This window comes from Mycteria americana, chromosome 22 (genome assembly GCF_035582795.1).
Source record: "Mycteria americana isolate JAX WOST 10 ecotype Jacksonville Zoo and Gardens chromosome 22, USCA_MyAme_1.0, whole genome shotgun sequence".
NCBI lineage: Eukaryota > Metazoa > Chordata > Aves > Ciconiiformes > Ciconiidae > Mycteria > Mycteria americana.
In genome coordinates, this window is record NC_134386.1 from 5206579 (window position 1) to 5229901 (window position 23323).

The 23323-nt window shown below is 52.0% G+C and overlaps 1 protein-coding gene across 3 annotated transcripts in view; it reads left to right on the top strand.

The window, feature by feature from the left end:
* LOC142419888 (acid-sensing ion channel 2) overlaps positions 1-23323 on the top strand; it is a 523294-nt gene that overhangs the window by 495686 nt on the left and 4285 nt on the right. For all 3 annotated transcript variants that reach the window (XR_012778660.1, XR_012778661.1, XM_075523289.1), the window contains exons 3-8: positions 5254-5381; positions 19034-19184; positions 19624-19680; positions 20257-20410; positions 21129-21220; positions 23030-23109. Coding sequence is in view for 1 of the 3 variants with exons in the window: in XM_075523289.1 (XP_075379404.1) it covers positions 5254-5381; positions 19034-19184; positions 19624-19680; positions 20257-20410; positions 21129-21220; positions 23030-23109 (662 nt within the window). In the remaining 2 variants the exon portion in view is untranslated. The remainder of the gene's footprint in view (positions 1-5253; positions 5382-19033; positions 19185-19623; positions 19681-20256; positions 20411-21128; positions 21221-23029; positions 23110-23323) is intronic.

Below are 23323 nucleotides of genomic sequence, written 5' to 3' on the forward strand. Positions count from 1 at the left end.
AGAACCGAAACCTCCCAGCTCTGTGCTTACTTCTGCGCAGTGCAGGAGAGGGCTTATTACCCAAAATAAACCTTCAGGCCACCTTCTAATAGAGTCGTGATGTGAACCAGCCGAGAAAATACCATCTACTTTGCTCAGATTGAGCCACGTGGGATCTGTTTTGGTTTCCTCTAAGCAGGAGTGTCTTCCACGGAGCTGCCGGTGCCACCGGCAGAGCTGGCAGGTGACGGCTCCAGCTAGAAACGACCCATGACTCAGGCTGTATCTTCAATTCCCAATAAATGAGGGTCGAGCACAGCTTCAGATGTTAATTGCCAGAGAGAAGTGGATCAGTTTGGACATAATAAGGCAGGGGGAGAAGGGTAGCTCCGTGCCTTTGGCAGCATTTCTTATTTTAATTGCTGCTTCTTGCATATTCACAGGGATGAGCTTTGTAGCCTGCACCCAAGCATACAGTCAGCTGGAGCTTTATTAAGATTTTTTGAGCGATGCTCTAAGCAGAAAGCCCCAACAAAGTCATGGAAAGCCAACGCCAGAAATAGAAAGCTGTGCAATCTGCAACATATAATACTCTGCAGCCAGCTTGAAGCACATGCTGAATTAATCCCCAATTTAATTAACGCTACTCTAATCCTTCAGTGAAAAGAGCAGCTCAGGATTTGTTTGGAAACACTGTCCTGTATACAGTAATGTATATTAATGTATTTAAAAATGCAATCATCAAGGAGTTTTTGCTCTGTTCCCAACCGGGGATGCACTAAGAAATGAGTTTACAGGCACTGTCCTCTGAAAAGTGGGATTGGAGAGGGAACGAAGATCTGTGGTTGGGCTTCCCCACATCACAAAATTAGTTTAAAAACCGTAAGGTACGAACCAAACCCCAAGTCACTGGAATTTATTTGTAAAGTTTTTCTGGCGTCTGAGCCAATCAAAGGGTTTTCAGGGTCATTTTTCACCCCGTTGATGGGTGATTACAAGAAACAAGCTTGACGAAATAGCAGCGGCAGCCTGGACCGGTGCTCAGCCCCGTGCCTCCGGGAGGGTACCGCTAGAAGCAGCCATTCAAAATCACAGAATCACAGAATCACAGAATCGTAGAGGTTGGAAAAGACCTTTAAGATCATCGAGTCCAACCATAAACCTAACACTATGATGTGTTAACCTAACACCATAAACCTAACACCATAAACCTGCGTAACACCATAAACACGTGTAAACCTAACACCATAAACCTAACAAAATGATGCTGAAACTGCCAAAACCGGCACAACCATGGCCGGGACGTGTCTGCCTGGATGTTCCCCCCCCCGGTTGCACCTCTCTGGTCTCAGGGTGGCAGACGGGGTTTGCCACAGAGCCTTTTTGGCTTTGCTCTGCCCAGGGACGTTCATCTGAGCAAGCTAAATCCACCCAAAACGAGATGATCTCGTGCTTCTGGCTCCTATGAGAGCTTCCTTTTCCTTACGCCTGTAGCAAATTCTTAACCCGCACTAATGCTTCTCAGCCCCAGCACGGAGCTTGGAAACGTTTAAGGTGCAGCTAATGAGGACTGGTCCAGGCATGTTCTATCAAAGGGTTTTGTAGCTGGGCTTTTAATTTTCCTCTCTTAGTGGAAAACAGCTATTTTGTAGAAAGTGAATTTTTAGGAGAAGTGGCCGTTTTTCAAAGCCAGTTTCATGTTTATAGTTTCATCCTCGCACGTGTTTCTTGCAGGAGAAACAATGAATGCTGCCTGGCTTTTGGCAGCTTTTCTAAAAAAAAAAATGCTGTTTATTTTGCTCTTCTTGTTATTATCAATGATGAAAATTAATAACTGTGGGTTTTAAAAGCAAAGTTTCTTTACAGCGTAGAAAATGCCTTCTCCTCCCCATCCGTGATTACAACTGGCTACACGCCAGGATTTTCTGTTTCAAATGACAGACCCTGTTGCTTTTAAGTCTCTTATGGATACTTGCAGGCTATATCTTATTTGCTTGATATGGATGTACAGGGGTTTATCTGCAGACAGGGCAACAGCACCCGACTGTGGGAAATACGTGGAATTAAGTCAGAGCTGAACAGACCCAGGGCAGGTGCAGAATTGGGCAGAATAATTTCAGATGGAAAATGTTTCGACAAAACGGTTCCCGTTTCCCAACGAGTTAGACTAAATAGAAGCTTTCTCCTCCAACTTGTCAGGTAATTACTGAAGGAAGCATATGGTATCTCCTCCGAAGTGTTGGAAGGGGATCAACACCAGGCAAAGCGATGGAGCCGGGTGGGGTTGGTAGGAGTGGGCGTCGCGGGGGGATAACAGGATTGGGATTGAAATCGGAGGAGTTGGTGGGTGCTCGGGAGAGGGTTTGAACCCGTTCTGGTGGTGCTGAATCGGTCGCGGAGCCGAGGGCTGCTGCGGTGCTGTTGAGCAGCGATGAGGTTGGATGGGGACGCTCTGCATTGCCAAAGCTTTCAGGGAAAGCTGGCTTCACCCTCGGCGCTGGGGTGTTTTGGAGGGTCAGTGCTGGGGAGGTGCTGGCAGGGAGGAGACCCTCAAATGGGACCACCGTGGGTGGACAGATGCAGGGCTTGAGCAGACAGCGAGAGGGCTGGGACTTGTCGACATCCATCTGACGTCGCTTGGAGGGAGAGGAGCCCAGTTACGGCTGAGCAAGGCAAAGGCAAGGCAGGTTTTTGTCATGGTGGGTCCCAGTAATAGGGTTGCGTTCCTTGCCATAACCCCCATCACGGAGGGTGGTGGGGAGTGATTCAGGTCACGGTTGTTGGGTCTTGAGCAGAAGTGGAGGCCAAGGGCTAGGATGGTCAATGCCAGCCTTGCTCCAGGAGGCTTCAGCGTAGGGAAAAGCCAAAATAAACTCACGCTCTCTGTGCTGGTGTCCCGTAGAGAAGATGCAGATCTCAGAGGAGATGCACCCATGCTCTGCACCCACCGTGTGCCACCCCATGCAGTTAGCAATGCTGCATGCCCTAAAGCATGACATTATTTATATACCAAAAGCACTTTTGTCACAAGGAGGCAAACATATATAATTACCTTGCGTGGAGCATTGCAGAGCCAATGCACAGGCAGGCAGATTAGCGTGGGCGCAAGAGGCATCAGTCGGTGGGAGTGTGTGTTCAAGAGGGAGCCTCGCAGATCAACACGTCCCTGACTGGTTAAAAGTCCAACTCCAGCTGGCTGGAGCTGAGCCCCGACCAAGCACGTGGAGAGCTCGCCCCCCCGCCCCAAATTTCGCAGAAGTATGCAAGGCCTGGCGAGGTAACCGTTTTAATAAATCCTGTTTATGTCCAAATTGTTTTCCTGTGCCTTAGATAGAAAAGCTGGGCTTTAAAAGGTTAAATATTAATAGCCTGCTCCCGCTGCTCAGTCTGCAAAGGCTGCGGAGATAAAATGCTTGAGATGTGGGGATGCTGCTGGTAGACACATCGCTGCGGGTGCAGAGCGTGAAGTCTCACGTAGCCAACATGTAAAGCAGCCTCGCTGCCAGAGTGGAGCTTTTTCAATGTCGTTTGTTCCCAAAAGCTGAAGGAAATGTGTGTGTTGGTTTGTGGTTGGTGGGGAGGGTTTGTTTGCCCAGAAGGGGATGAAGGTGACGGCAACATTTCTGTCCCGGGGTTTCTGGAGGTCTCTGGTCCAACTGTCTTGGACCAACACTTGATCATCTTGGCCGTGACTGAGTGTTGGAGCCTCAGAGGGTGGTCAGCTGTAAAGGAGGTAGATCCGAGCACTGTGGATGCTCTCGTTTAGCCTGACAAATCCATGCATAAGCCCATTCCCACCCGTGCAGTCTCTGGCTTCGTTTGCCTTGGGAACTACCAAGTCCCAAGTCCTCTTGGGAGAGGAGGGCTGATCCCTTTGCTGCCTGATGGAGTCAGCAGAGTTGCATCCTCTTAAGCGATGTGTTTCTGTAAACCTCATGTCATCCAGTATCACCTTATTCTTCCCTTGCCCTTCTCCTCTGTCCATATCACCCCATGCTCTGGTGTCTTCTGCTGTTGTCTCCTGCTGCAGCCCCTGGAGTAACAGCTCTGCGGCTGTGATTCCTTGGCGCTGAGTTTCCGATGCTTCGGATTGAATACAGTGCTGTTAAAAATTGAAATGCATCATAAAATAGTAGAAAAATATCAAGGAATAGTAAGCAAAGAAAAGAAAGAGTGACTCATCTTTAAACAGAAGCTCTTCGGATGTAGACGGCATTGCTGGCCACAGGCATGGTTCCATATTAGTGGGGAACTCAGTTTTTAGGCCAAATTATGCATAGTTAACAACTAACTTTGCAAATCAGCCCTCCACCCTTAGTCCCATATGCTCCCTCTAGTTTGTTGGGATGTGAGACTGTAGCAGCAACGCTAAAGAGAGGAAGGTGATGCACCCCAGCTGCGTGAAGATGCCTGTGTGATAGAGGAGCCCAAAGTGCTCATTTATCACACTCGGGTCTGATTTGCATCCCATTAATTCTGCTTCAGAAAGTCTCTTCCGAGCTGCTTTTAGCTTCTAGTGGAAGAGGGGGACTGACCTCGAGTTACTTGGTATTCAGCACAGATTTGGGCGTGGAAACCTCGCATCACCCATAACTTGGAGATGTCTGAGCCCATGCACTGCAAAATACCTTTGTCCGGCTTGGAGCAACTTCAGCTGCCACAAACATGAGCTCCTTTGAATTTAACACATTTTTATCATTATTTAATTGTCTACGTTGTCTCCCAAGTGGCCTCAGGCTGCATCAGAGATGGGGCAGCGGACGCGGGGTGCACCCTTGCTTTTGGCATTGGAGACCTTGCAGATAGTAGGGAAGGAGGAGTTTATTTGTTTTAGTAATATGGGAATGCATTTAAAATTCTGTAACTAAATATCAGCTAGAACGTAGATGTCACCTCCTGGTTTCCGTAGCTTGGAAGTACGGGCCGAGCTGGAGAAATTGTGCATCTCTGTGTTCCAGGGAGGGTGAGCCTTTGGGATGGGCAGCAGGGTAAGGGCCAGGAGCCTGGCCGTGCTCTTAGTCCCGATGGGCAGCAGTGGTGATTTGGGCTGAGTCCCGGGTGTGCTCTGCTCACGGCAAACGCTGCTGCTGGGTCTCCTTCCTTGATGCCCAGAAGTCTCATCATCCAGGTGGAGCGCTCCCAACTGCTTATCTCCTGCTTTTGAGCAGCAGAGATTGACCAGATATAATTTTCCACAGAGGGACAAACATGCCCACGCTGGTGGACACCATCCTACGCGTCACAGCCCGCTAACCTCCCCCCTTCTTCTTCCAGAGGAGACGACGTTCGAGGCTGGAGTCAAAGTCCAGATCCACAGCCAGTCTGAGCCGCCTTTTGTCCAGGAGCTGGGGTTCGGGGTGGCCCCTGGCTTCCAGACCTTCGTGGCCACCCAAGAGCAAAGGGTAAGTCCTAAATTTCATTTACGCACCAAGATCCCTCCAGTGGGTCCGTATGAGAGGTTGCTTCTACGTACCGATGCCCCTTGAGAGGCATCTTCATCTTTAACAGCTATTTTTATGCCTTGCTTCAAATCGGTTGGGATGAGGGCAGCTTTTCCAGCATCGCTTCCTACGCGTTGCCCACAATCCTTGTCACTTTGGCCACAGAAGGGACTTCATCCTTCATCCCGAGTAGTTTCCCTGCCTCGCTGTTCCCTGGTTATGGTTCAGTTGCGGCCGTCGCTCAATGTGTTGGGTACCTTCCAACCCGCCAAGAAAGGATGCTTTTTGCCAAAAGGCTCTCGCACTCCAAGGATATAAAAAGAGACAAGAGGAGAGTGTTTCATTATGAAAATCAGTGTGAGTCCTTTCAGGTAACACAGAAATAGTCACGTTATTTATTATAACCGGTGGTGGAATGCTCACGGCTCGGGATGCATCACCCTCCCTGAGTTCCGACGGTGGCACATCATCACGGTGCAGATGGATGCGATGTGACGTAGCGTCATTAGAGCCAAATCCTGATTAGGCATTTGGAAAGCCGGCCAGCGGAATAATTTTTTCCCCCAGCTTGGCCCCGGTGCTTTCATTCCTAGCCCTCCTGCTTCATTGCCTCGCTCATTTTCCTCCCTCCTCTTGCATCCACCCTCAAATGAGACATAAATCAAGTTGAGGAAAGCGAACCCGAGCTGTTGGAGGCTTTGCTCTGATTAAACCTCCGTGGAGATCAGAGCCACAGTTGTTACCTCAGGTCAGAGCAACGCGAGGAATTCACCACCAAATATATCGTTAAGGCATCTCTCCATGGCCACCGGGTACCAAAATACACCTGAAGATGCTGCATTTCAGCGAGCCTGGGTGCAGATCTTCTCTCCTTCATTACAGCGCACTTGTGTGTAATCATCCAGGAGGTAACGAACGGTGTGGGCTCCCGGTGGGCGAGCGCCAGGTGGAAACTTCTCAATTAAAGCAGAGAAATGTTTCGCTGTTGTCGGTTTTTATCTTGTGGGAAGTCCGGTGGGCTGGAGAAAATGAGCGGCTTTATTAGTGCGCAGGGCTCTCGTTTGGAGCGTAACGCCTTCGTAACAGCGAAGGGAAAGGGCTCTTCGGGGGTGAGGCAGCAGCTGCTGAAGTCCAAAGCAGAAACAGGCTTGGAAACCCATCGTGGGCATTTTTCACGCCCGTTCTCTGGACACAAAATGCCCCTTCCCTTGCCACAAGCCCTTCCACGCATCCCCAATGTCCTCACCTCCCTCCACAGCTGCTTTCTGCTGCCCTAGGGGACCCGGCAGCGTTCGGCAATGCTTACGCGGGGCACGCTGCGAGGCAGAGAATCTGGAAGGATGGAAAACTGATTGATTACTGTTGGCAGTAATTGCTGGGCACTGAATGCCTTATCCACCCTCTCTCCCGGGGGCATCTCCTGAAGCAGTCTGGGGGTCTCCACACACCGAGGCGGTGACGCTGGCTTCAGCCCTGTGCCCGTAGCTGCCATTGGCAGATGCAGCGCAGAGCAGTGGGGTCTGGATACGGCCCTGGGGTTAGGGCCAGCGGCTGGTTATCCCCCCCAACGGCTGCACACAGGAGCCCTTCCCATGCCAGCACCTGGCAGGCGGCTCGCAGATGCTGGGTTACCGCAGGGAGGACAAGCGACTTGCCAAAGGCCATGGAGGAAGTCAGTGTCAGAGCAGAGGTTCCCATGTCAGACTAGCTCGAAGGAATAAATTTTTTACGCTGAGGGTGGTGAAACACTGGCACAGGTTGCCCAGAGAGGTGGTAGATGCCCCATGCCTAGAAGCATTCAAGGTCAGGTTGGACGGGGCTCTGAGCAACCTGGTCTAGCTGAAGATGTCCCTGCTCGTTGCAGGGGGGTTGGACTGGATGACCTGTAAAGGTCCCTTCCAACCCAAACCATTCTATGATTCTGTGTCGGAGCAGAGGGTCCTGTGTTGGGGTTTTGCATTTCCATCCCCAGCGTGCACATGCCTTTGAGCGAAGCCCTCTCCTCTTTTCTCAGCAGCAAAGAGCAGGATTTTTGTTTAGCAAATTGTCAGCTGCGAAAAATACCTCTGGCAGAATCAGCACCCCCTTAGTGAGACCACATTAGCTCCGGAGAAAAGCTAACCGCGGAGATGTCGAGGCTGGTGGTCGAGAAGGGCATCGCCAGCCGTTTTCGTGGCACTTCGCATGCCCCGTTAGCAGGCAGGCAGGCAGCGCTGGGCAGGGTATCGTGTTGAGCGGTGCAGCCCCCTGATGCTGAAAGAGTTTGGCAACACCTCCTCGAATCGAACTTGCCCGGCAGCGCAAGCGGTAATTGGAAAGATTTGTCTTCCTTAAACATCCCAGCTTCAGCAAGATTTGGGAGCGTGGCTGGGAGCTAGAGCCTGTAGCGAGGATCTCAAGGACTTTAAGATAGAAATAACGTAAATGCTGGAGACTTTTAAGACAGCTGCTGTAAATCTTCCCCATCCCATTGCCAGCATTAACTATTTCATTATTTCTATTAAAAAATTAGATTTCGTATCAGGAAGACAGCCAGCTGAGAGAGAGAGGGAAAAAACCCATCCCTCCCCAAATCCCTCCTTCCGGGCAGGGAAGATGTAGACGATGACAAGAAAAACAGATCTGGGGGGACTCTTAGCTCGAGCGCGTCCCCTCTTCTGCAGGTTTTGCCAGAATTTTGGTGCTGGGAGAGGGAAGGGCAGGTTTCTGCTCGGGGCCAGGGGTTCTGTAACTGGTTTAAAATTATACTGTGGGCTGCGACACCTTTACCCAGGAGACCCGGAGGGCTCTTCAAGCCGCCTGCCTGGAGCAGCATTCAGGCTCCCCGGGCGATGCTGCCCACCCCGATCCCTCCTCTCCATCAAGTCATTTTTTAACCTAATTACAACCATTACAGCATACACATGCTACTGCCTCCTCGAATTACCCCGCAGGGACTGGGCATCACCCACCTTCTCAAGCCCTGAACGCACATCTTTTATGCAGACCCCTGATTTAGTCTTTTCTACTAAATCTCTACATCTGGGGCAGGCACGTGCTGCTTCTTCAATAAGTCAGAGCAAAAGGTGGAAAAGCCCATGAATATCACCCGGAGGACTGAGTCCGGCCAGTTATTAGGGTCCTAAACCATGTGTTTTACACCATGAAACATAAATGAAACGATCCTCCAGCTGCAGAAGAATAGAAATAAAGATAAAGAGAAGGTTGTTTCATGTCTCCCAGCTCAGAGCAGCCTCTCTGTTAGTTATAAGCACTTTTCCCAGCAATAAAAAAAAATAGGTGTGGAATTGGGCAGAGTTGCCTTGGCGCGACGGTGGGAGCCGTGCGGTGTCTTTGAGACAGGCTTTGGGGTGAAGGGGATTTAGTCGTGGCTGGGTTAGAGGCTCATGGCTTTATTTGTGGCTCTGTTACTATTCCCTGTGGCCACGCTCAAATCTATCCCTTCGTCCCCCCATCCCAGTCTGGAAATAAGAGTATTTACTGGGCTTTACTTACTGATTTCCTGCCTTTCCAGGTATGCAGCTGCTTAGCGCAAGCGAGGACTTGCGTCTCGGTGCCGGGGTGATAAATCCTGGATCTTTATACCGAGAGCTTTCCAAAAGCCCCTCGTCGAAAGCAAACTCTGGCTCCGTGATGGTGCGTGATCTCATTAAATCTCCCTTTAAAATTAGCTGTCGGTGTAAAAAAAGGAACAAAATCAGTTTTCCTCCTCCTCCTGTAGTGGCTGAGCCCTCTGATGCCTGCAGAGTGACACTTTTAAGATACATTTACTAGTTTGGGAACTGCATCGTTAATGCAGTAACGATGTCGTGCTGGTTTGCACTAGTAGCATATAAGAGGGACTTTGCAAGCGTATCGGTTGTGCGTGCTGAGTCAGCAAAAGCAATCCTGCAAAGGCAATGCCAGCAGGAGGTTTCCTCCATAAAACGTGATTGTTTGGTTATGTAGGCCAAGCCGGTTCTTTGCTGCGGGCTCGTGCGTCAGGGGAGATGCTTTCTGCCTGAAATCTCAGACTGAAGCGGTCCCCTGAAGTTGGAGGGGAGCTGGGACTGAGCTCCCTAAAGCCACTCAGGAGGCGGTGCAGCAGAAGGCAGCACAGGACGGACAGCCGCAATTAAAACAAGAGTGTCTCGACGGAGGTTGGTGGAAAACATCCTCTCTGGGTGACTTTCCGTACGCCAGGGCAGCGGCAGCGTCTGAACGCAACGTGAAAGGAGCTGGAGCGGTTTACGTGGACGTGCAAGGCCATAGCCGCCGTTTTCTGGGGTTTTCACACCGTTTTACACGGGGAGAACCGGACGCAGTCCCCGTTGTGCCTTGCAGCGAGAGATGCTCCAGCCTCGCAGGGGAGCGGTTTCCATGGCAATTGCTGAGTCTAATGAATAAGGTTTGTTTTCTCATGAATGGGCAAAACCCTGAGCCGTGCAGGAGCTGGCTCGGGGCACGCCGTGCCGTCACCCTCCAGGCGGGTCCCAAGGGAGGGCAGGGCCACCCCGAGTAGGGCAGTGCCCTTCAGCTCCTGCTGCTCCTGGGTTTGGAGGGATTCACCTCAGTTTTTCCCTTTTCCTGGCTATTTTGGGTGAGCCTGGTGCTGTAACAAGCCTCTCCGGAGCCTGCAGTATGCCCCCAGAGCCCTGCACCGGACCATGGCACCAAGGCACGGGCGGACACCCTGGAAATGATATTTCAAAGGGCTGATCCCTTGGAGAAGGACAAATTCCTCCTGGATTTTGCTCCTTTTAATCCCCTTTTTCCAGCTGGGTTTTACAGCATCGTCGCCGCATCTCGGCAGCGTCGCCCGAGCCTCTCCCATAACGGATGGGATCAGATAATGTTACTTCCCCAGCTTGGCTGCTCCCTGCTACGCCATCGGCACAGCGCGTTAGAGAAGATGAAAAGCGCACTAAAAATGGCAATTTCTGCCAACTTGGCAATAAAAATTTAAGAGGCTTCAATTAAGCAACAGGTTCGAAGATGGAGCAATATTGTTTAATAGGGCTCTAGTGTGCCTTGGAGACTCATCCCCTTGTAACGCTTGCATGGGACAGAGAGCATCAGCTATCAACAACTGCAGTATCGAGAAGTGTAATTACAGAGGCAGGAAAACAGGACTCGGGGTCTGGCAGTGATCACTCTGAAGCCCGTATTTCCAAACAGGGTGTAGGCAGTGGCATTTGAAAATTGGGAGCAATTACATAGCATTTCCCATGTTTCCTAACCCTCGCTCAGAGCATCTTCTCCTACCTACGGTCTTACACCTCCTCCTGGAAAAACATTCACTCTCTGATTTCTTTCTGTTTCCCTCAATCCCACACACTCTCCCAGTTGATTTCCTCCAGTGTATCATCAGTCTCTGAATTAATTCAACAGCAAGAAGCACGCTGGCAGGCAGCGGTGGCCAGCCGCATAGAAAACTTCATTGCACAGGAGCGGTTCAAAGCCGGAGACGTAAGAAAACGATTGCACGGCTGTTTTTGTAGGGCAGCAGAGTGGTTTTGCTTGGAAAACAGCATTAGGGGTGAGTCAGCCCGTTTGTAAAAGGATGGGTTTGGAGGCAAGGGATGGACATGAGTCAGGGCCGGGAATGGTGTGTCTGAATGGGGAGAGATTGGCAAGGGCTCACTTAGGAAGCGGGTCAGCAAGAGAAAACATCAGGGATGTAGATGAGGTAACGGTCGGGGTGCTTCTGCTGACGCTTCCCTGTATGACATGGATAAGAGGATTTTTTAAAAAAGATGGAAAGCTGCTCGCTGAGGACAGGAGAGCTTCAGAGAGCCCAGCTCTCCCTGCGCACCCCCCAACTTGGGCACCTGTGTGAGAGTTTGGCCAATGTAGTCCCAACAAATACAGCCGGTGGCGTCCGGCAGAATGAGGGGGGAAGATATTTGCTGGCTATAGATACGCCAAGGAGGTGAGCAGGAGGGAGAGGGTAGAGTTTATTGCAATTTAAGTTTATTGCAGTTTATCACAATGCTTGTGAGCAAAGGGTCCAGCTCATGTAGCAGGGTGCTAGAAGCGATTTGTAGATGGTCGGCGCAGCAAACGCCAGGAGCAGCCGTCCAACAGGTCATGGGAGCAAACCCAGGATGAGGCTCAGAAGGGGCTGCTCTCGACTTTTTGGGGAGCCACAGGTTTCAATATTGTTATTTGATTTGCAAAATTATTTCCAAGGAAATGGGGATCTGGAGGAGCCTGGAGCTCCAAAATCACATTTTTCTTCTGGTGCCCACTCGCCTCCAGCACCTGGGGACTCGTGGGCTGTATAACTTCCCCGAGCTCTGCTCAGGGGGACCTTGCAGGTGCTGGAAGGGTTAAGCTCTTGTCCTTAAGGACAACTTTTTTGGCGCTTGCGTGAAGGGAGCAAATGAGAAGGAACAGCCATATTGCACCCACCACGGCAAAGGTAGATGGCAAATAGACAACTTCCAGCATCATTAACCGGGAGATGGTGCCAACAAGCTGTGTGTACACCCAGCTTTTTAAGCGTTTTACAAGTGCTGAAGTTGCCCGGGATTGAAATTCTATTAAGTTGATGCTATTTGATGTCTCATTAAAGAACAGAGGTTTCTGGTTATGATTTCGTTTGGAGCAAATGCAAACGCACCCCGTCTAGATTTTGCGACGTTCAGGGAGAGGTTTGCGTGCCTCCTTGATGATCGCTGCCCGAAGTTTGGTGGCATCAGGTGGGGACACACGATCGGGTGCGGACACATGGGGACATCACATGTCAAGGAGGCAGGAAAGGGGCTGAGCTGTAGCCAGGAGCCCAGTCAATGCGTGATGCAGCCCCAAAGCCGGATTCGTCACAGAGCCCAGCTGCAAACTGGGCTGAAACTGCCCCAACCTTGTGCTGGAAACATCTTTGCCACATTTCCACATCTTCCCTATTACATAAAATTAAACATGCAGAAAAACAGAGATACCACTTAAAATAAATTAAAAAAAAGACCTCTCCAGCTGCAGACAGATGTTGGCAGTTACCGGGGGGCTCAGTGCCAAGAGTAGCGTGCAAAGGGCAGGAGCGTGGCCAGGAAACGGGGCTGTGGCCGGGAGGAGGCTGTGCTGAACGCCCCCGCCGCTGCGACCCGCTTCCCCCCACGTTTGCTGAGAACAGCCTTTCCTTTCCTTGCGTTTTGGGCAAGCAAGATCCATCCTGCTTTTAAGGAGACAAGTCAATTTGTTCCTTTTCCTTTCAGCGCCTGCCAGTTCGTAACTGATTGTCGTAATCCCTAATAGCCGGGATCAAGAGAATTTAAAAAGCATTTCATTAATTAATTAAGTATTAATGATTGTGAAAGCACAAAGACGTGAGTTTGTCAACCTCAATTAGAGGCTGAAGCTGAATTTCTGTAAGTGTGAGACCGCGCAGTGTCGGGGAGGGGTATGTGCAGGCAGCCCTTGGAAAGCTGCCACGGCAGAGGAGCAAAATTAGAGCTCAGCGTTACTCTCCTGCAGGAACCGAGGGCAGAAACTGTCCCTGCTGCCTTTACCCCTGCTTTTCCTTTTGCTTTTATGGGTTTTTTTTCCCTCCGGCTTCAAAGAGAAGTAGCTTGTCTTTGGTGGTAGCAGAGCAGGTTGGAGTGGAGCAGCTCAGCGTCCTTGGGCAGCCTCCGCCGGTCCAGCACCAGAGCCCTCCCACCAACCCCAAATTAGCATCATCTGGAAGAGGGGAAAGCGATTCTCTCAAGAGGAGGAGACGTCCGCATGGCTGCACGCCGCCGAGGAGGGGCTGCAGGGTAGAGGAATCAAATCCAATTAGCATCTCTCCCGCTTACGTTGTTTCCGTGGCCGCGGTCTGCGGGATTGCTCCGTCAAGCGCGCTCCTGTTCGCTGGCTAGCGAGGCGGGCTCGGCTGCCCGGTGAGCTCTTCCAGGCGACGCAGCGGCCTTGTTAGCATCGCGGGCAGGAAATTCAAATGTCAAATGTCTAAAATGAGTTGCTCGGGCAGCTCTTGGGGGCTGAGCGCTTTGGATGCAAAGGCTTTGCTTGAGGTTGCAGCCCCAAGAAAGCACACGTTTTGGCGAGGAGGGGATTAAGGAGGGATGCTCTTACGGATGGGTTCACCAGTGCATTAACCCCAGGGCTTGCAGGGCGTTGGGACTCCTGTGCCAAGGCGGAAGAGGCAACGGGAGCAGGCATGGGGCTGTTCTACAGGAGGAGAAGCCACAGGGGCTGGAGGAAAGAACCTCGGGATCCTGCTCCATTGCACTTCAGGGCAAGAAACCTGCCGTGGGCTGCAAAGTGTTTGGCCCCTTGGTTTAAGTCTTTGACGGCAAAGTGCGCTATTTGATGGGTAAAACCATAGCTGGCTCTGGGGCTGGATAGTCTCCTCTCTGAAGAATAACGGGGAGCATTTCAGAGGATGCGACCCAGCGGTCCTGGCGGTCACCTTGTACCCGCGAGCGATGCTGCGGTGGCTGCAAACACAGACGGTAACAGAGCGGCTGCCTTCAGAGATAACTGGAAATAAAAGGTCAGGATAAGAGCTGACTGCATCAGAGACTTGGTACATTGGTGCCTGCTCACCAAAACCACCTGGGAAAGGCGAAGGGAGCTTTCCTGGGACCAAATTACCTTTGGATGTTGAGGCAGGATCTGGGAAATGTGGCTCCCCTATTCTCTACAGAGCCCGGTCCCTAATGATGTGCCTTCTCCCTCCAGAGAGGTCCCGCATCCGTATCTGGCTGCTGATCAGTCGAGAGTTTGCTTCTGATTACAAATTACAGAGCACAAGGGAAGCAACGAGTCTTTCAAGCTGTAATTACCACGGAGGCTCCAGGTAATAGTCCTTGATGAGCCCCTTGGAGAGAGAAGAGTTCATTGACTTGCTCAAGGGAGGGAGGGTCCAACGTGCCATCCCAGGGAGGTTTGTCGCTCAAATCTTGCCCGGAAGGAAGAAGCACAGATTTGCCCGTCAAACTTCAAATGAACCCTTGCCGTAGCGCTGCTTCCCACCGAGCTGGCGACGGAGGGGAAGCGCATGGATTCCCGGTGCCGGTCCCTCGGGTGTGGGAGATGCTTTGGTTACAGCCGCTGCGTCTCGGGGCTCTGCTCGGAGGTACGGCCAGCAGCAAGAAGTCCCGCCCTGCGTTACAGAGACATAAGGGGTAGGGATTAATATAAAACAAGGCAGCACCGAGGTGCCTGTGTTTGCACCTCACAGGGCTCTGCTCCACGGCCAGGAGTTTCAATGGGGAAATTTCCTTTACAAAGTAAAAGTTGGAGCTTCCCTAGAGTCCCCTGTCAGCCCCAGACACGACGTGCTTTTCTGCAGAACAGGGAGAGCCTTTATACTGCAGAGCAAAAAAACCTCCACGGGTGTTAAATGTACCAAGAGGCTTTTGCTGCTCTTAAGTATCAGCGATTCAGAGAGTGGTGGGGAGAGCAAAAGTCTTGGCATGTGGCGGGGGAGATGTGGTGCGCCTACGCCTGCGTCCTTAGGAAGCCAAAGAAAAGTGAATTGCACTTGCACACTTGTGCGTGTGCGGGTGTGTCGTGGTTTAGCCCCAGCCGGCAGCTAAGCACCACGCAGCCGCTCGCTCACTCCCCCTCGGTGGGATGGGGGAGAGAATCGGAAGAGCAGAAGTAAGAAAACTTGAGGGTTGAGATAAAAACAGTTTAATAGGGAAAGCAAAAGCCGTGCATGCAAGCAAAGCAAGGAATTCCTTCACTCCTTCCCATGGGCAGGCAGGTGTTCAGCCATCTCCAGGAAAGCAGGGCTCCAGCACGCCTAACGGTGACTTGGGAAGACAAACGCCATCACTCCAAATGTCCCCCCTTCCTTCTTCTTCCCCAGCTTTATAGGCTGAGCATGATGCCCTATGGTATGGAATAGCCCTTTGGGCAGTTTGGATCAACTATCCTGGCTGTGTCCCCTCCCAGCTTCTTCTGCACCTGGCAGAGCACGGGAAGCTGAAAAGTCCTTGACCAGTGCAGCAACAACTAAACCATCTCTGTATTATCAACACTGTCTTCAGCACAAATCCAAAACATAGCCCCATACCAGCCACTACGAAGAAAATTAACTCTGTCTCAGCTGAAACCAGGACAGGGTGTGTGCATGGGGCTGTGTGCGTGGCAAGGCAACACATCTCCGAGGAACGCCACGCTTTTGGGGAGATGCAAACCAGCTTTGCTTCGCGGTATGGGGGTCGTCGGTGCTCATGGTCCCAGCTACAAAACAGGCCATAACTCCGTTAATGACGTTGCATTGATTAGGGTTTAATTCATCATTCAGCCGCGCACCTCCTGCAGACGTGGTGCCAGTTCACAAGCACCGTGGCCCAAATCCAATGCTGGCTGAGCAAAAAAGTGCGTAAGCTAAATATCTGATCGCGACTCCATCGTTCTCTGATCCCGTCACCTACATTCAGAATAAAATTTAAAGGGCTTAAAAGATTTGTGTGTAGCTGTGCTTGGAAGAGAGCTGATTCCATCTGAGACCGCGATTATTTATTCTCCTTTATCATACAACGTGCAACATATGGGCCCCTTTCTCCACCACGGATGACTAAATGATGGCATCTGGTACTCTATTATATTGCAAGTGTAAAGCAAATGAGAAAAGATCCCCTTCAAACAGCACTTTGCTATTGTCACAAAGACGCTCTTGATATTTTCATTCCAAGGTGCTGCTTTGCTGACTTTCAAAACCATCCCATTCAGAGCCAGGCCTTTTTCTCGGAAGATGCCGAGGTTGCTGGGAACTGGGGTTTTTTCCCCTAATGCCTCAGCTGGTCCCCGCAGATGGGATCCCTCCATCACCTGCTGCATCTCCGCACCCGTTGTGGATATTGTCTGCTCTTCAGATGGGCCCCGCTGAGCACAGAGATCGGTGCGTGTCGCTCCGAGCAGCTCAATAGCTCTCGCTGCCGTCGCTTTTCAAAGCAGCTTGGGCAGCAGCACGGATTGAGGCAGATTTTGGGAACGCCAGAGCTCATGTCCCTCCGCGAGCAGCCCAGCACCCGTGGGCGATGCAGGCTCCGGCATGCATAGCTAGCGTCCTGTTTCTTTGCACGTGCACACCAGGACGCAGAGGCGCTGAGCAGACCACGCGGATCTGCCGTGGCTGAACGCCACCGCAAAGTTTTCTGTCTTGTCGGCACTTGAGACCAGGGATGACGCTCACGGGAGCAGGGAAGGGAGTCGGTGATTCCCTGCTTCCCCGGCTGGTGGAGGATCCAGAGCCAAAAAAGGGTTCACCGTTACATGGAGACCCCCTTCACCCTTGTGCAGGCAGGGCCTGAGCTTTTCTCGGGTCTGTCCTTGGGGTCATGCAAGGGAAGACCTTGAACTACCATCTCATCATGGGGAGGACCTGTGGCTGGTCTAGGAGATGTCTATGCCACAGGGCTGCCGTGTCCATGGTTCCAGCTGGTCCCATAAAACCTGCATCGGCCTGTTAGAGACAGAAGTTACTGGGAACCAGTATAGTGCCCATAAAGGCAGCAAGCAGAGTGCTGGAGTAAACAAAGCACCTCTGGATTCCTGGATGGGAACTGTTCCTGGCAAAAGTTTTCCTAGAGAAGGAATTACTTTGGCTTGGCTGAGTTGAGAGCTTGTCCAGCCCCAGAGGGCAGGATCACCCTCTGTGAAGCCTGGCGTCCTCCCCAAACTCTCCCTTAGCTTCCAGGTTCCATGCCCCTCCAAGGCAGACTGTTTCCATACCCAACTGTCCTCGCCACAAGACACGTTCATCCCAACACCTCATCTTTCTCTTCCTGGCTCCAATTTAAGCCCATTATGGGTTTTTAACTACTGAGTGGTTCATAAGTCAAAGCCATGGGGAGATTTGCGAGCACCCCAGCATTGCAAGCTGGTGCACAAGGTGAACATCTCACAGGATGCATTGGAGAGCTGGAGCTCTGCTCTTGCAGGAGATCTCCCAGGGAAGACCTAGAGTAGAGCACGGGCTCCAGACGCCTCACGCCGTGGTAGTTTTGTTGTAGTTACCCCAGATTCATGCCTGAAGGATTCATGGGGTCGTTATTCATACAACAGCATCTGCACTGTGGGTCATCTGCACTTTGTGGGTCATCTCTTTTCTCCTCCCTTTCCCACATCTCCAGAAGAGACCCAAAAGAAGCACCATAGAGCCTTGCCACTAGGTCCTAGGCTCACAGTCCGTCAACATATGTTTACATATTTATTTTAGGATGTGATTAATGTTACTACAGTTTTTAAAGGAATGTTTTTGTTAAGCCAACGTGCTTTGCCAGCACAAAATGTTCTGTGTTTGGAGCAAAGCACAGCAAATTGGACGCTGCTTTAAAACACCAAGAAGGAGGGGTTAGGGAAATGCTATTTTCTGCTCTCTAGCAAAGAGTAGTGCCGAGCATTTAGCAAAGATAAACAGGGAAGGCTGCCAAGCTGCAGACAGAAGAGGAACAAGGTAGATTTGGCCGTGGGGGCCAGAGAGTCACTGTTTTTCCTCCAGCATGTTCTGGGCTCTGAATTAAGGTTACCGTGGTGGATTGTGGAGTCCTACTTATCTTATCTTTGCATTTGTGTTAAATAAAGTGGTAACAGCAGAAGGGTTTGCATTGCACTAGCACCAAGCAGAGCAACTTATGAGCCTCACGCGAGGTGGTGTGCAAACGGGGGAGAAGACGACAGGTTCCTCATCGTCATGGGGTGCCAGGAGAGTGGATAACGTGTACCTAGCTCCACGGGGCTCTCCCTGAGCATGGGTGTTCGGAAAAGGACATGATTGACTTGTCTGCCTTCTCCGAGGCTGCAGCGAGGTACTGCTCTGCAGCCCGGCACCATCTCCCGTGGTAGCACTGCTCTGAGTAGAGCCGTCCCTCCATGGGGAGCATGAAGGTTTGGAGGATCCTTGTAGCACTTGTACGCCCTTTCCTTGGTATTTTTCGCCTTCTGCAGCAATCTCTAGTTGCTGAACTGTTCTTGGTCCTTTCCATGTGCTTCCCAAGTCCCCGGCCCTCTCTGAGGGTTGTGATCTGCTGCATTTTTTATCAACAAGAAAAATGCCTGAAGAAGGGAACGGTGCAAATGTGGCAGCTTTGCTCACACCGGCGTAATCACAGCCATTGACAGGATCTCACTGCCACCCCTTTCTGCTCCTCAATGTCACCAGTGCTGTCTGCATTGTCCCCATGAGTGGCATGTAGTAGCACAGCCTGGAGAGTAGAGTAAGCCGGAGATGGGAACTGTCGACACACCGGTGCCAACGACCCCATGTTTGCTCTCACCAAAGTCGGAGATGATTTGCAGGTCAGAGCCTCCCCTTCAGTCCCTGCACGGGCAGGATTTTTCCAATGGTGCAAGAAAGACCACAGAGCTGGTCTTGGAGAACCTCTGGTGCTGCACGTCTCCAATGCACCATCCTGCTGTGGCTCTGCTCCTGGAGATGCTGGGCTGGAGGGACGTAGGAGAGCAGCTCTGGAGCAGAAGAGCTTGCTAAAGGCTCTCACTTGGCAAAAATCATGCTGTGACCTTTCCTTGCAACAGCACTGCTTGGTCTCCTTCTTAAAAACATCATTAAAATTGTGCTCTGGGGGCTCCTCTGTGGCAAGAGGAGGGAGATGCTGCGCCCCACTCCTCGCTGCCGGTCCCCAGCGTCCCCTGACACCCCGCTCCTCCCTCTCTTGCAGCTGACGTACCTGCCTCCGCCGTGGGGTGAATGTCGCTCGTCGGATATGGGCTTAGACTTCTTTCCCGTTTACAGTATCACGGCTTGCAGGATCGACTGCGAGACCCGGTATATTGTGGAAAACTGCAACTGCAAAATGGTTCACATGCCAGGTGAGCGTGCCGGGGGGACAGGGACCCCCTCCCTCCACCCAGCCCGGGTCATTAAGGGTTAACGAGCTGGAAAGGGACCAGGGATTAAAGGAGCTGGGAATACTTTTTCCTAAGGAAAGAAGGATGCTAATAGCCTTTGCAAAATGCCCTGAAATAGGGGCAAGAGGTGGCAGAGGGACATGGGTCTGCTTTCCCCTTATTTAGCCCCGGTTAACACCCCTGGGTGGTATTTCCAGCAGCCCCCTCCTCGGTTTGCAAGAAGAGGCCCCCACGGCAGGCAGAGGTGAGGCAGATGCTGCAATACCTCTGCTGCCCATCCCCAGCCTGGGTTCACTTCGCTAAAGGGAGGGCCTTGCGGTCCCCGCAGAGAGCCCAGCGGCCCCCAGCTCCCTTGCAGCTGTGGGTGATGCCCACTGATGGATGTGTCCCTTCCGTGCAGGGGATGCTCCCTTCTGTACCCCGGAGCAGTATAAGGAATGTGCAGAGCCTGCGCTTGGTGAGTACCAAGAGATATCCCTGGGTACCATGGGTGTCCCAGGCTGGAGGGACTTCCAGCAGCCTGTGTCCTCCTGGCTGGCAGGACTGGGGTGATCTAGAGCAGCTGCAACCTGGCGATGGGTTTTGATGAGACCCAACTTGTTGGGAAGGGCTGGGTGCACCATGGGATTATGTTTCTTCTGATCCTACATGGGACATGGGGCTCCGTCAGCGCAGAAACCCTTGGGATAATGATAACCCCCCAGGATACGTAGGAGGCGAGCACCTCTGGGTCTGAGTTTAGGTCCGGGTTTGGGATGGAGGGACCCGTTCTAGGTCTAGATGGAGGAGACTCAGTCACCACGTGTTCCCCAACCAGATGCTGGTAACAGAGTGCAGCCTCCAGCAAAAGGCGTCTCTTCAAGATGGTGGGGATGGCCATGGAATGAAGTGGGAGAGAAAGGGTCAGGACTGGGTTTCTTGCAGCTCTTCTGAGATGTGATTCCTTGGCCCCTCTCTGGGTGGCATGACCTCTGCTCCCACGTCTGTTGTGTGTCCCTGACTCCATGAGATCTAACTCTGTGACCTTCTCCAGGTTTGCTTGCTGAAAAGGACAGCAATTACTGCATCTGCAGGACACCCTGTAACCTGACCAGATACAACAAAGAGCTCTCCATGGTCAAGATCCCCAGCAAGACCTCGGCCAAGTACCTGGAGAAGAAGTTCAACAAGTCAGAAAAATATATCTCGTGAGTGTTGCAGAAAACAGATCTCCTTTGCTTTATGGGAGGGAAAGTGTCTGTAAAGCCCCATTGCCTGTTTAAACCAGCCTGTGCTAAGACCAGACCTTGCCAATGCCTCCATCACCAAACAGAGGTATGTCCTCCAGGGAGGCTTAGGGTGAAAGCCTTGAAGAGATGAGGTGTAGGTTGCTTTCTTCTCAGTAGACGTGTTTCCAGACAACTGTATGTTCCTTCCCTGGCCTTGTCTTCATGAGCATACTCCATACCCACCAAAGAAAGTGCAAAAACTCCTCTTTTGACAGGGAAGCCCAGTCTTGCTGGCCTCTCTACCTAAGTCTGGGCTGTGGACCTCAGGCAGCTGCTGTCTTGGACCTCTCCCAGCCCTGGCCACATTATTGCCTTGCGGAGGCAGCGAGAGTTATTCCATATTAAGCATCCTTTGGACTCTTGCGGTTATCGTCAAAGTGAGATCCAGAGCTCAGATCCTGAGAGATCTTGGGGAAACATTTTCCAGCTTTTGCTAAGGCTGCCAGAGTCCTAACGGTGCCCTATGGTCTTGGTCTCCAGGAGGTCCAAGTGTCTGTGGGTTGCTGAGGACCCCAGAAAGAGAACAGTCAGGACAGAGAGGGGAATAAAGCCCCAAAGTCCCATTTTTTTTTCTTGTCCCAAAGCGCATGAGGCCGCTGGTGGCTGAAGGGCTGATGCTGTTGTCCTCTTTCTACAGAGAGAATATTCTTGTGCTGGACATATTTTTTGAAGCACTCAACTATGAGACAATTGAGCAGAAGAAAGCCTACGAAGTGGCAGCCCTACTTGGTAAGGAGGGATCGGGAGCGCGTTTTGGAGTCTGTGTGAGCCTTTGCTCAAGTCCGTGTGTGTTTATGGGACAGACAGATGCCACGAGTGGGTGCACAGCTTATGTGCATTGCCTTGAAAATCCCAGCAAGCTCCAGCCACCTTCCTGGCCAGCACACTTTCAACGCCATCCCTTATTTTCCTTCCAACACCAAGCCATCCCAGGAATCTCCCAGGGAGCACAGCTAGTCCGTGTGTCGCCCATGAAAGGTTAACGTGAGCTGCTCCATCTCAGCTTGCTACCAGGGCCCTATTATTTGGAAATCCCAGGGCCGAGCGGGTGATGGATGCTCTCTGCGGTGCCCCCCATGCTGGAAGGGTAGTGTGTGGAGGAGGACAGCTCTTAAAACCATGCTCCAAATCTGTCCTCCTTTCCAGGGAGGCCAGCCAGGACCCTGACCCTTTGGGTGGTGCCCCGCAGCTTGATGGAGAAGGCGGAGGAGTTGTTGGGTTGCTCAGGCTCAAATTGGGTCAAGCTTTATGGGTGCTGGCTACAGATTTGGGTGCTTGGGACCCATTGGGTCTTCGGGGTGGAGGTGTTCGGTCAGGAGAAGCAAGCATGCTCTGTGCCCGTGCTCAGCCTTGCAGCTCCCCCATGTGCCACCCTGAATCCCCAAATCCCCCCTGGGACGCAAGGAGCGATCGGTGCCTTTGTTTGAAAGCTGGAGCCGGGCCATCCCGCGGGGCTGGATGCTGCGAGCCTGTCCCGCGACGGGGGACGCTGCGGGGAGCAGAGCACCCCATGTCCTACTGGGTGCCCCCACGTCACCCCGCAGTGGTAGCTCTGCAAAACATCCATGCCGTGAGCCCTTCTGCACTTGCTGGGGGTTCCCCAAGAGGGCTACAGCGAGGAAGAGGAGGCTGGTGATGAAGCCTCTTCGACATAAGCCTCCTTATTTGCACAACCTTGCATGACCCTCCTTCCCAGGGCACTGCGGGCTTTGGGCAGAGTCTCATCTTCCCCCAGTCCTCATCCCCTTTTGAACCAGCACTTTGCCCCCAGGCACCTTTTTTCCTCTCTTTCTTCTGTCTCTGTCTCATGGACACCCACAGCAAAGGTCGCGTAGCCCCTCCACCCGCGGGTGCCTTTCTCTGAGCAGCGACACAGTTGAAACGTGGGCATTTTGCAGCAAAATTCATGATGTTTGTCTTCCCTGAAGCACATGGTTTGGCATAGCACAGCACCTCACATCAGGAGTTATCTTCCCAGCAGATCCCTGGAAGTCTCCTCTCCCCAAGGTGCCTCCTCCGCAGCCCTTCCCCGGCCCTGGGGCATCGCAGGACTCAAGCAGAGACAGCCTTCAGATGCTCCCTCAAAAAAGCAGGCCGTCTTCCCTCTCCCTTTCCTCTCTTTGGCAGGTTTGGGTTTTTTCTCAGCTCCAGGGGACGTTGCCTAATTCTTCTCCAGCATCTTGCTACTTCCCCCGCCCAGTTTGGGAATTGGGCTGTGGGATTCCTGGGATGAAACCTGCTGTCTAACTCTGACAGATGGCTTCCTCGGATGCCAGTGTGTGTGTTACAGAGGTATTGCATCCTCATTAGGCTTCCAGCCGATGGCCTCCTTAGCGGGAGAAATGCTTTGGTGGCCAGCAACGTCCTTCCTGGGATGCTTTTCATGCCGTGAGAGCTGTTGGTGTTTCTGGGGGTGATGCATTTCCCCACTCTTTGGGGACAGCAGCACCCAGGGCAGCTGCACCGCGGTTGCACGGGTGCCTCTAAGAGCATTTACTCCAGGGGTAAAAGCCATCTGCATGTTGTTCTCTCTCCTAGGTGACATTGGAGGCCAGATGGGGCTATTTATCGGTGCTAGCATCCTCACTATACTAGAGCTCTTCGATTATATATACGAGGTAAGACCCTCGTCCTTGGCCTTATTCCTCTGGCGGGGTGTGGGTTTGCCAGCCTTGATGCCAGGCTGGGATGGTCATGGGCCACCACGCCCAATGTGCCCACGTGGATTATTAATTTTAATTAACGATACTGTATAACTAATGCTCTACAACAGTGCCATATAGCCGGTCATGGCTATGTAGCGTGGTGCGGAGGTCCCTGCATCAGCGAGGG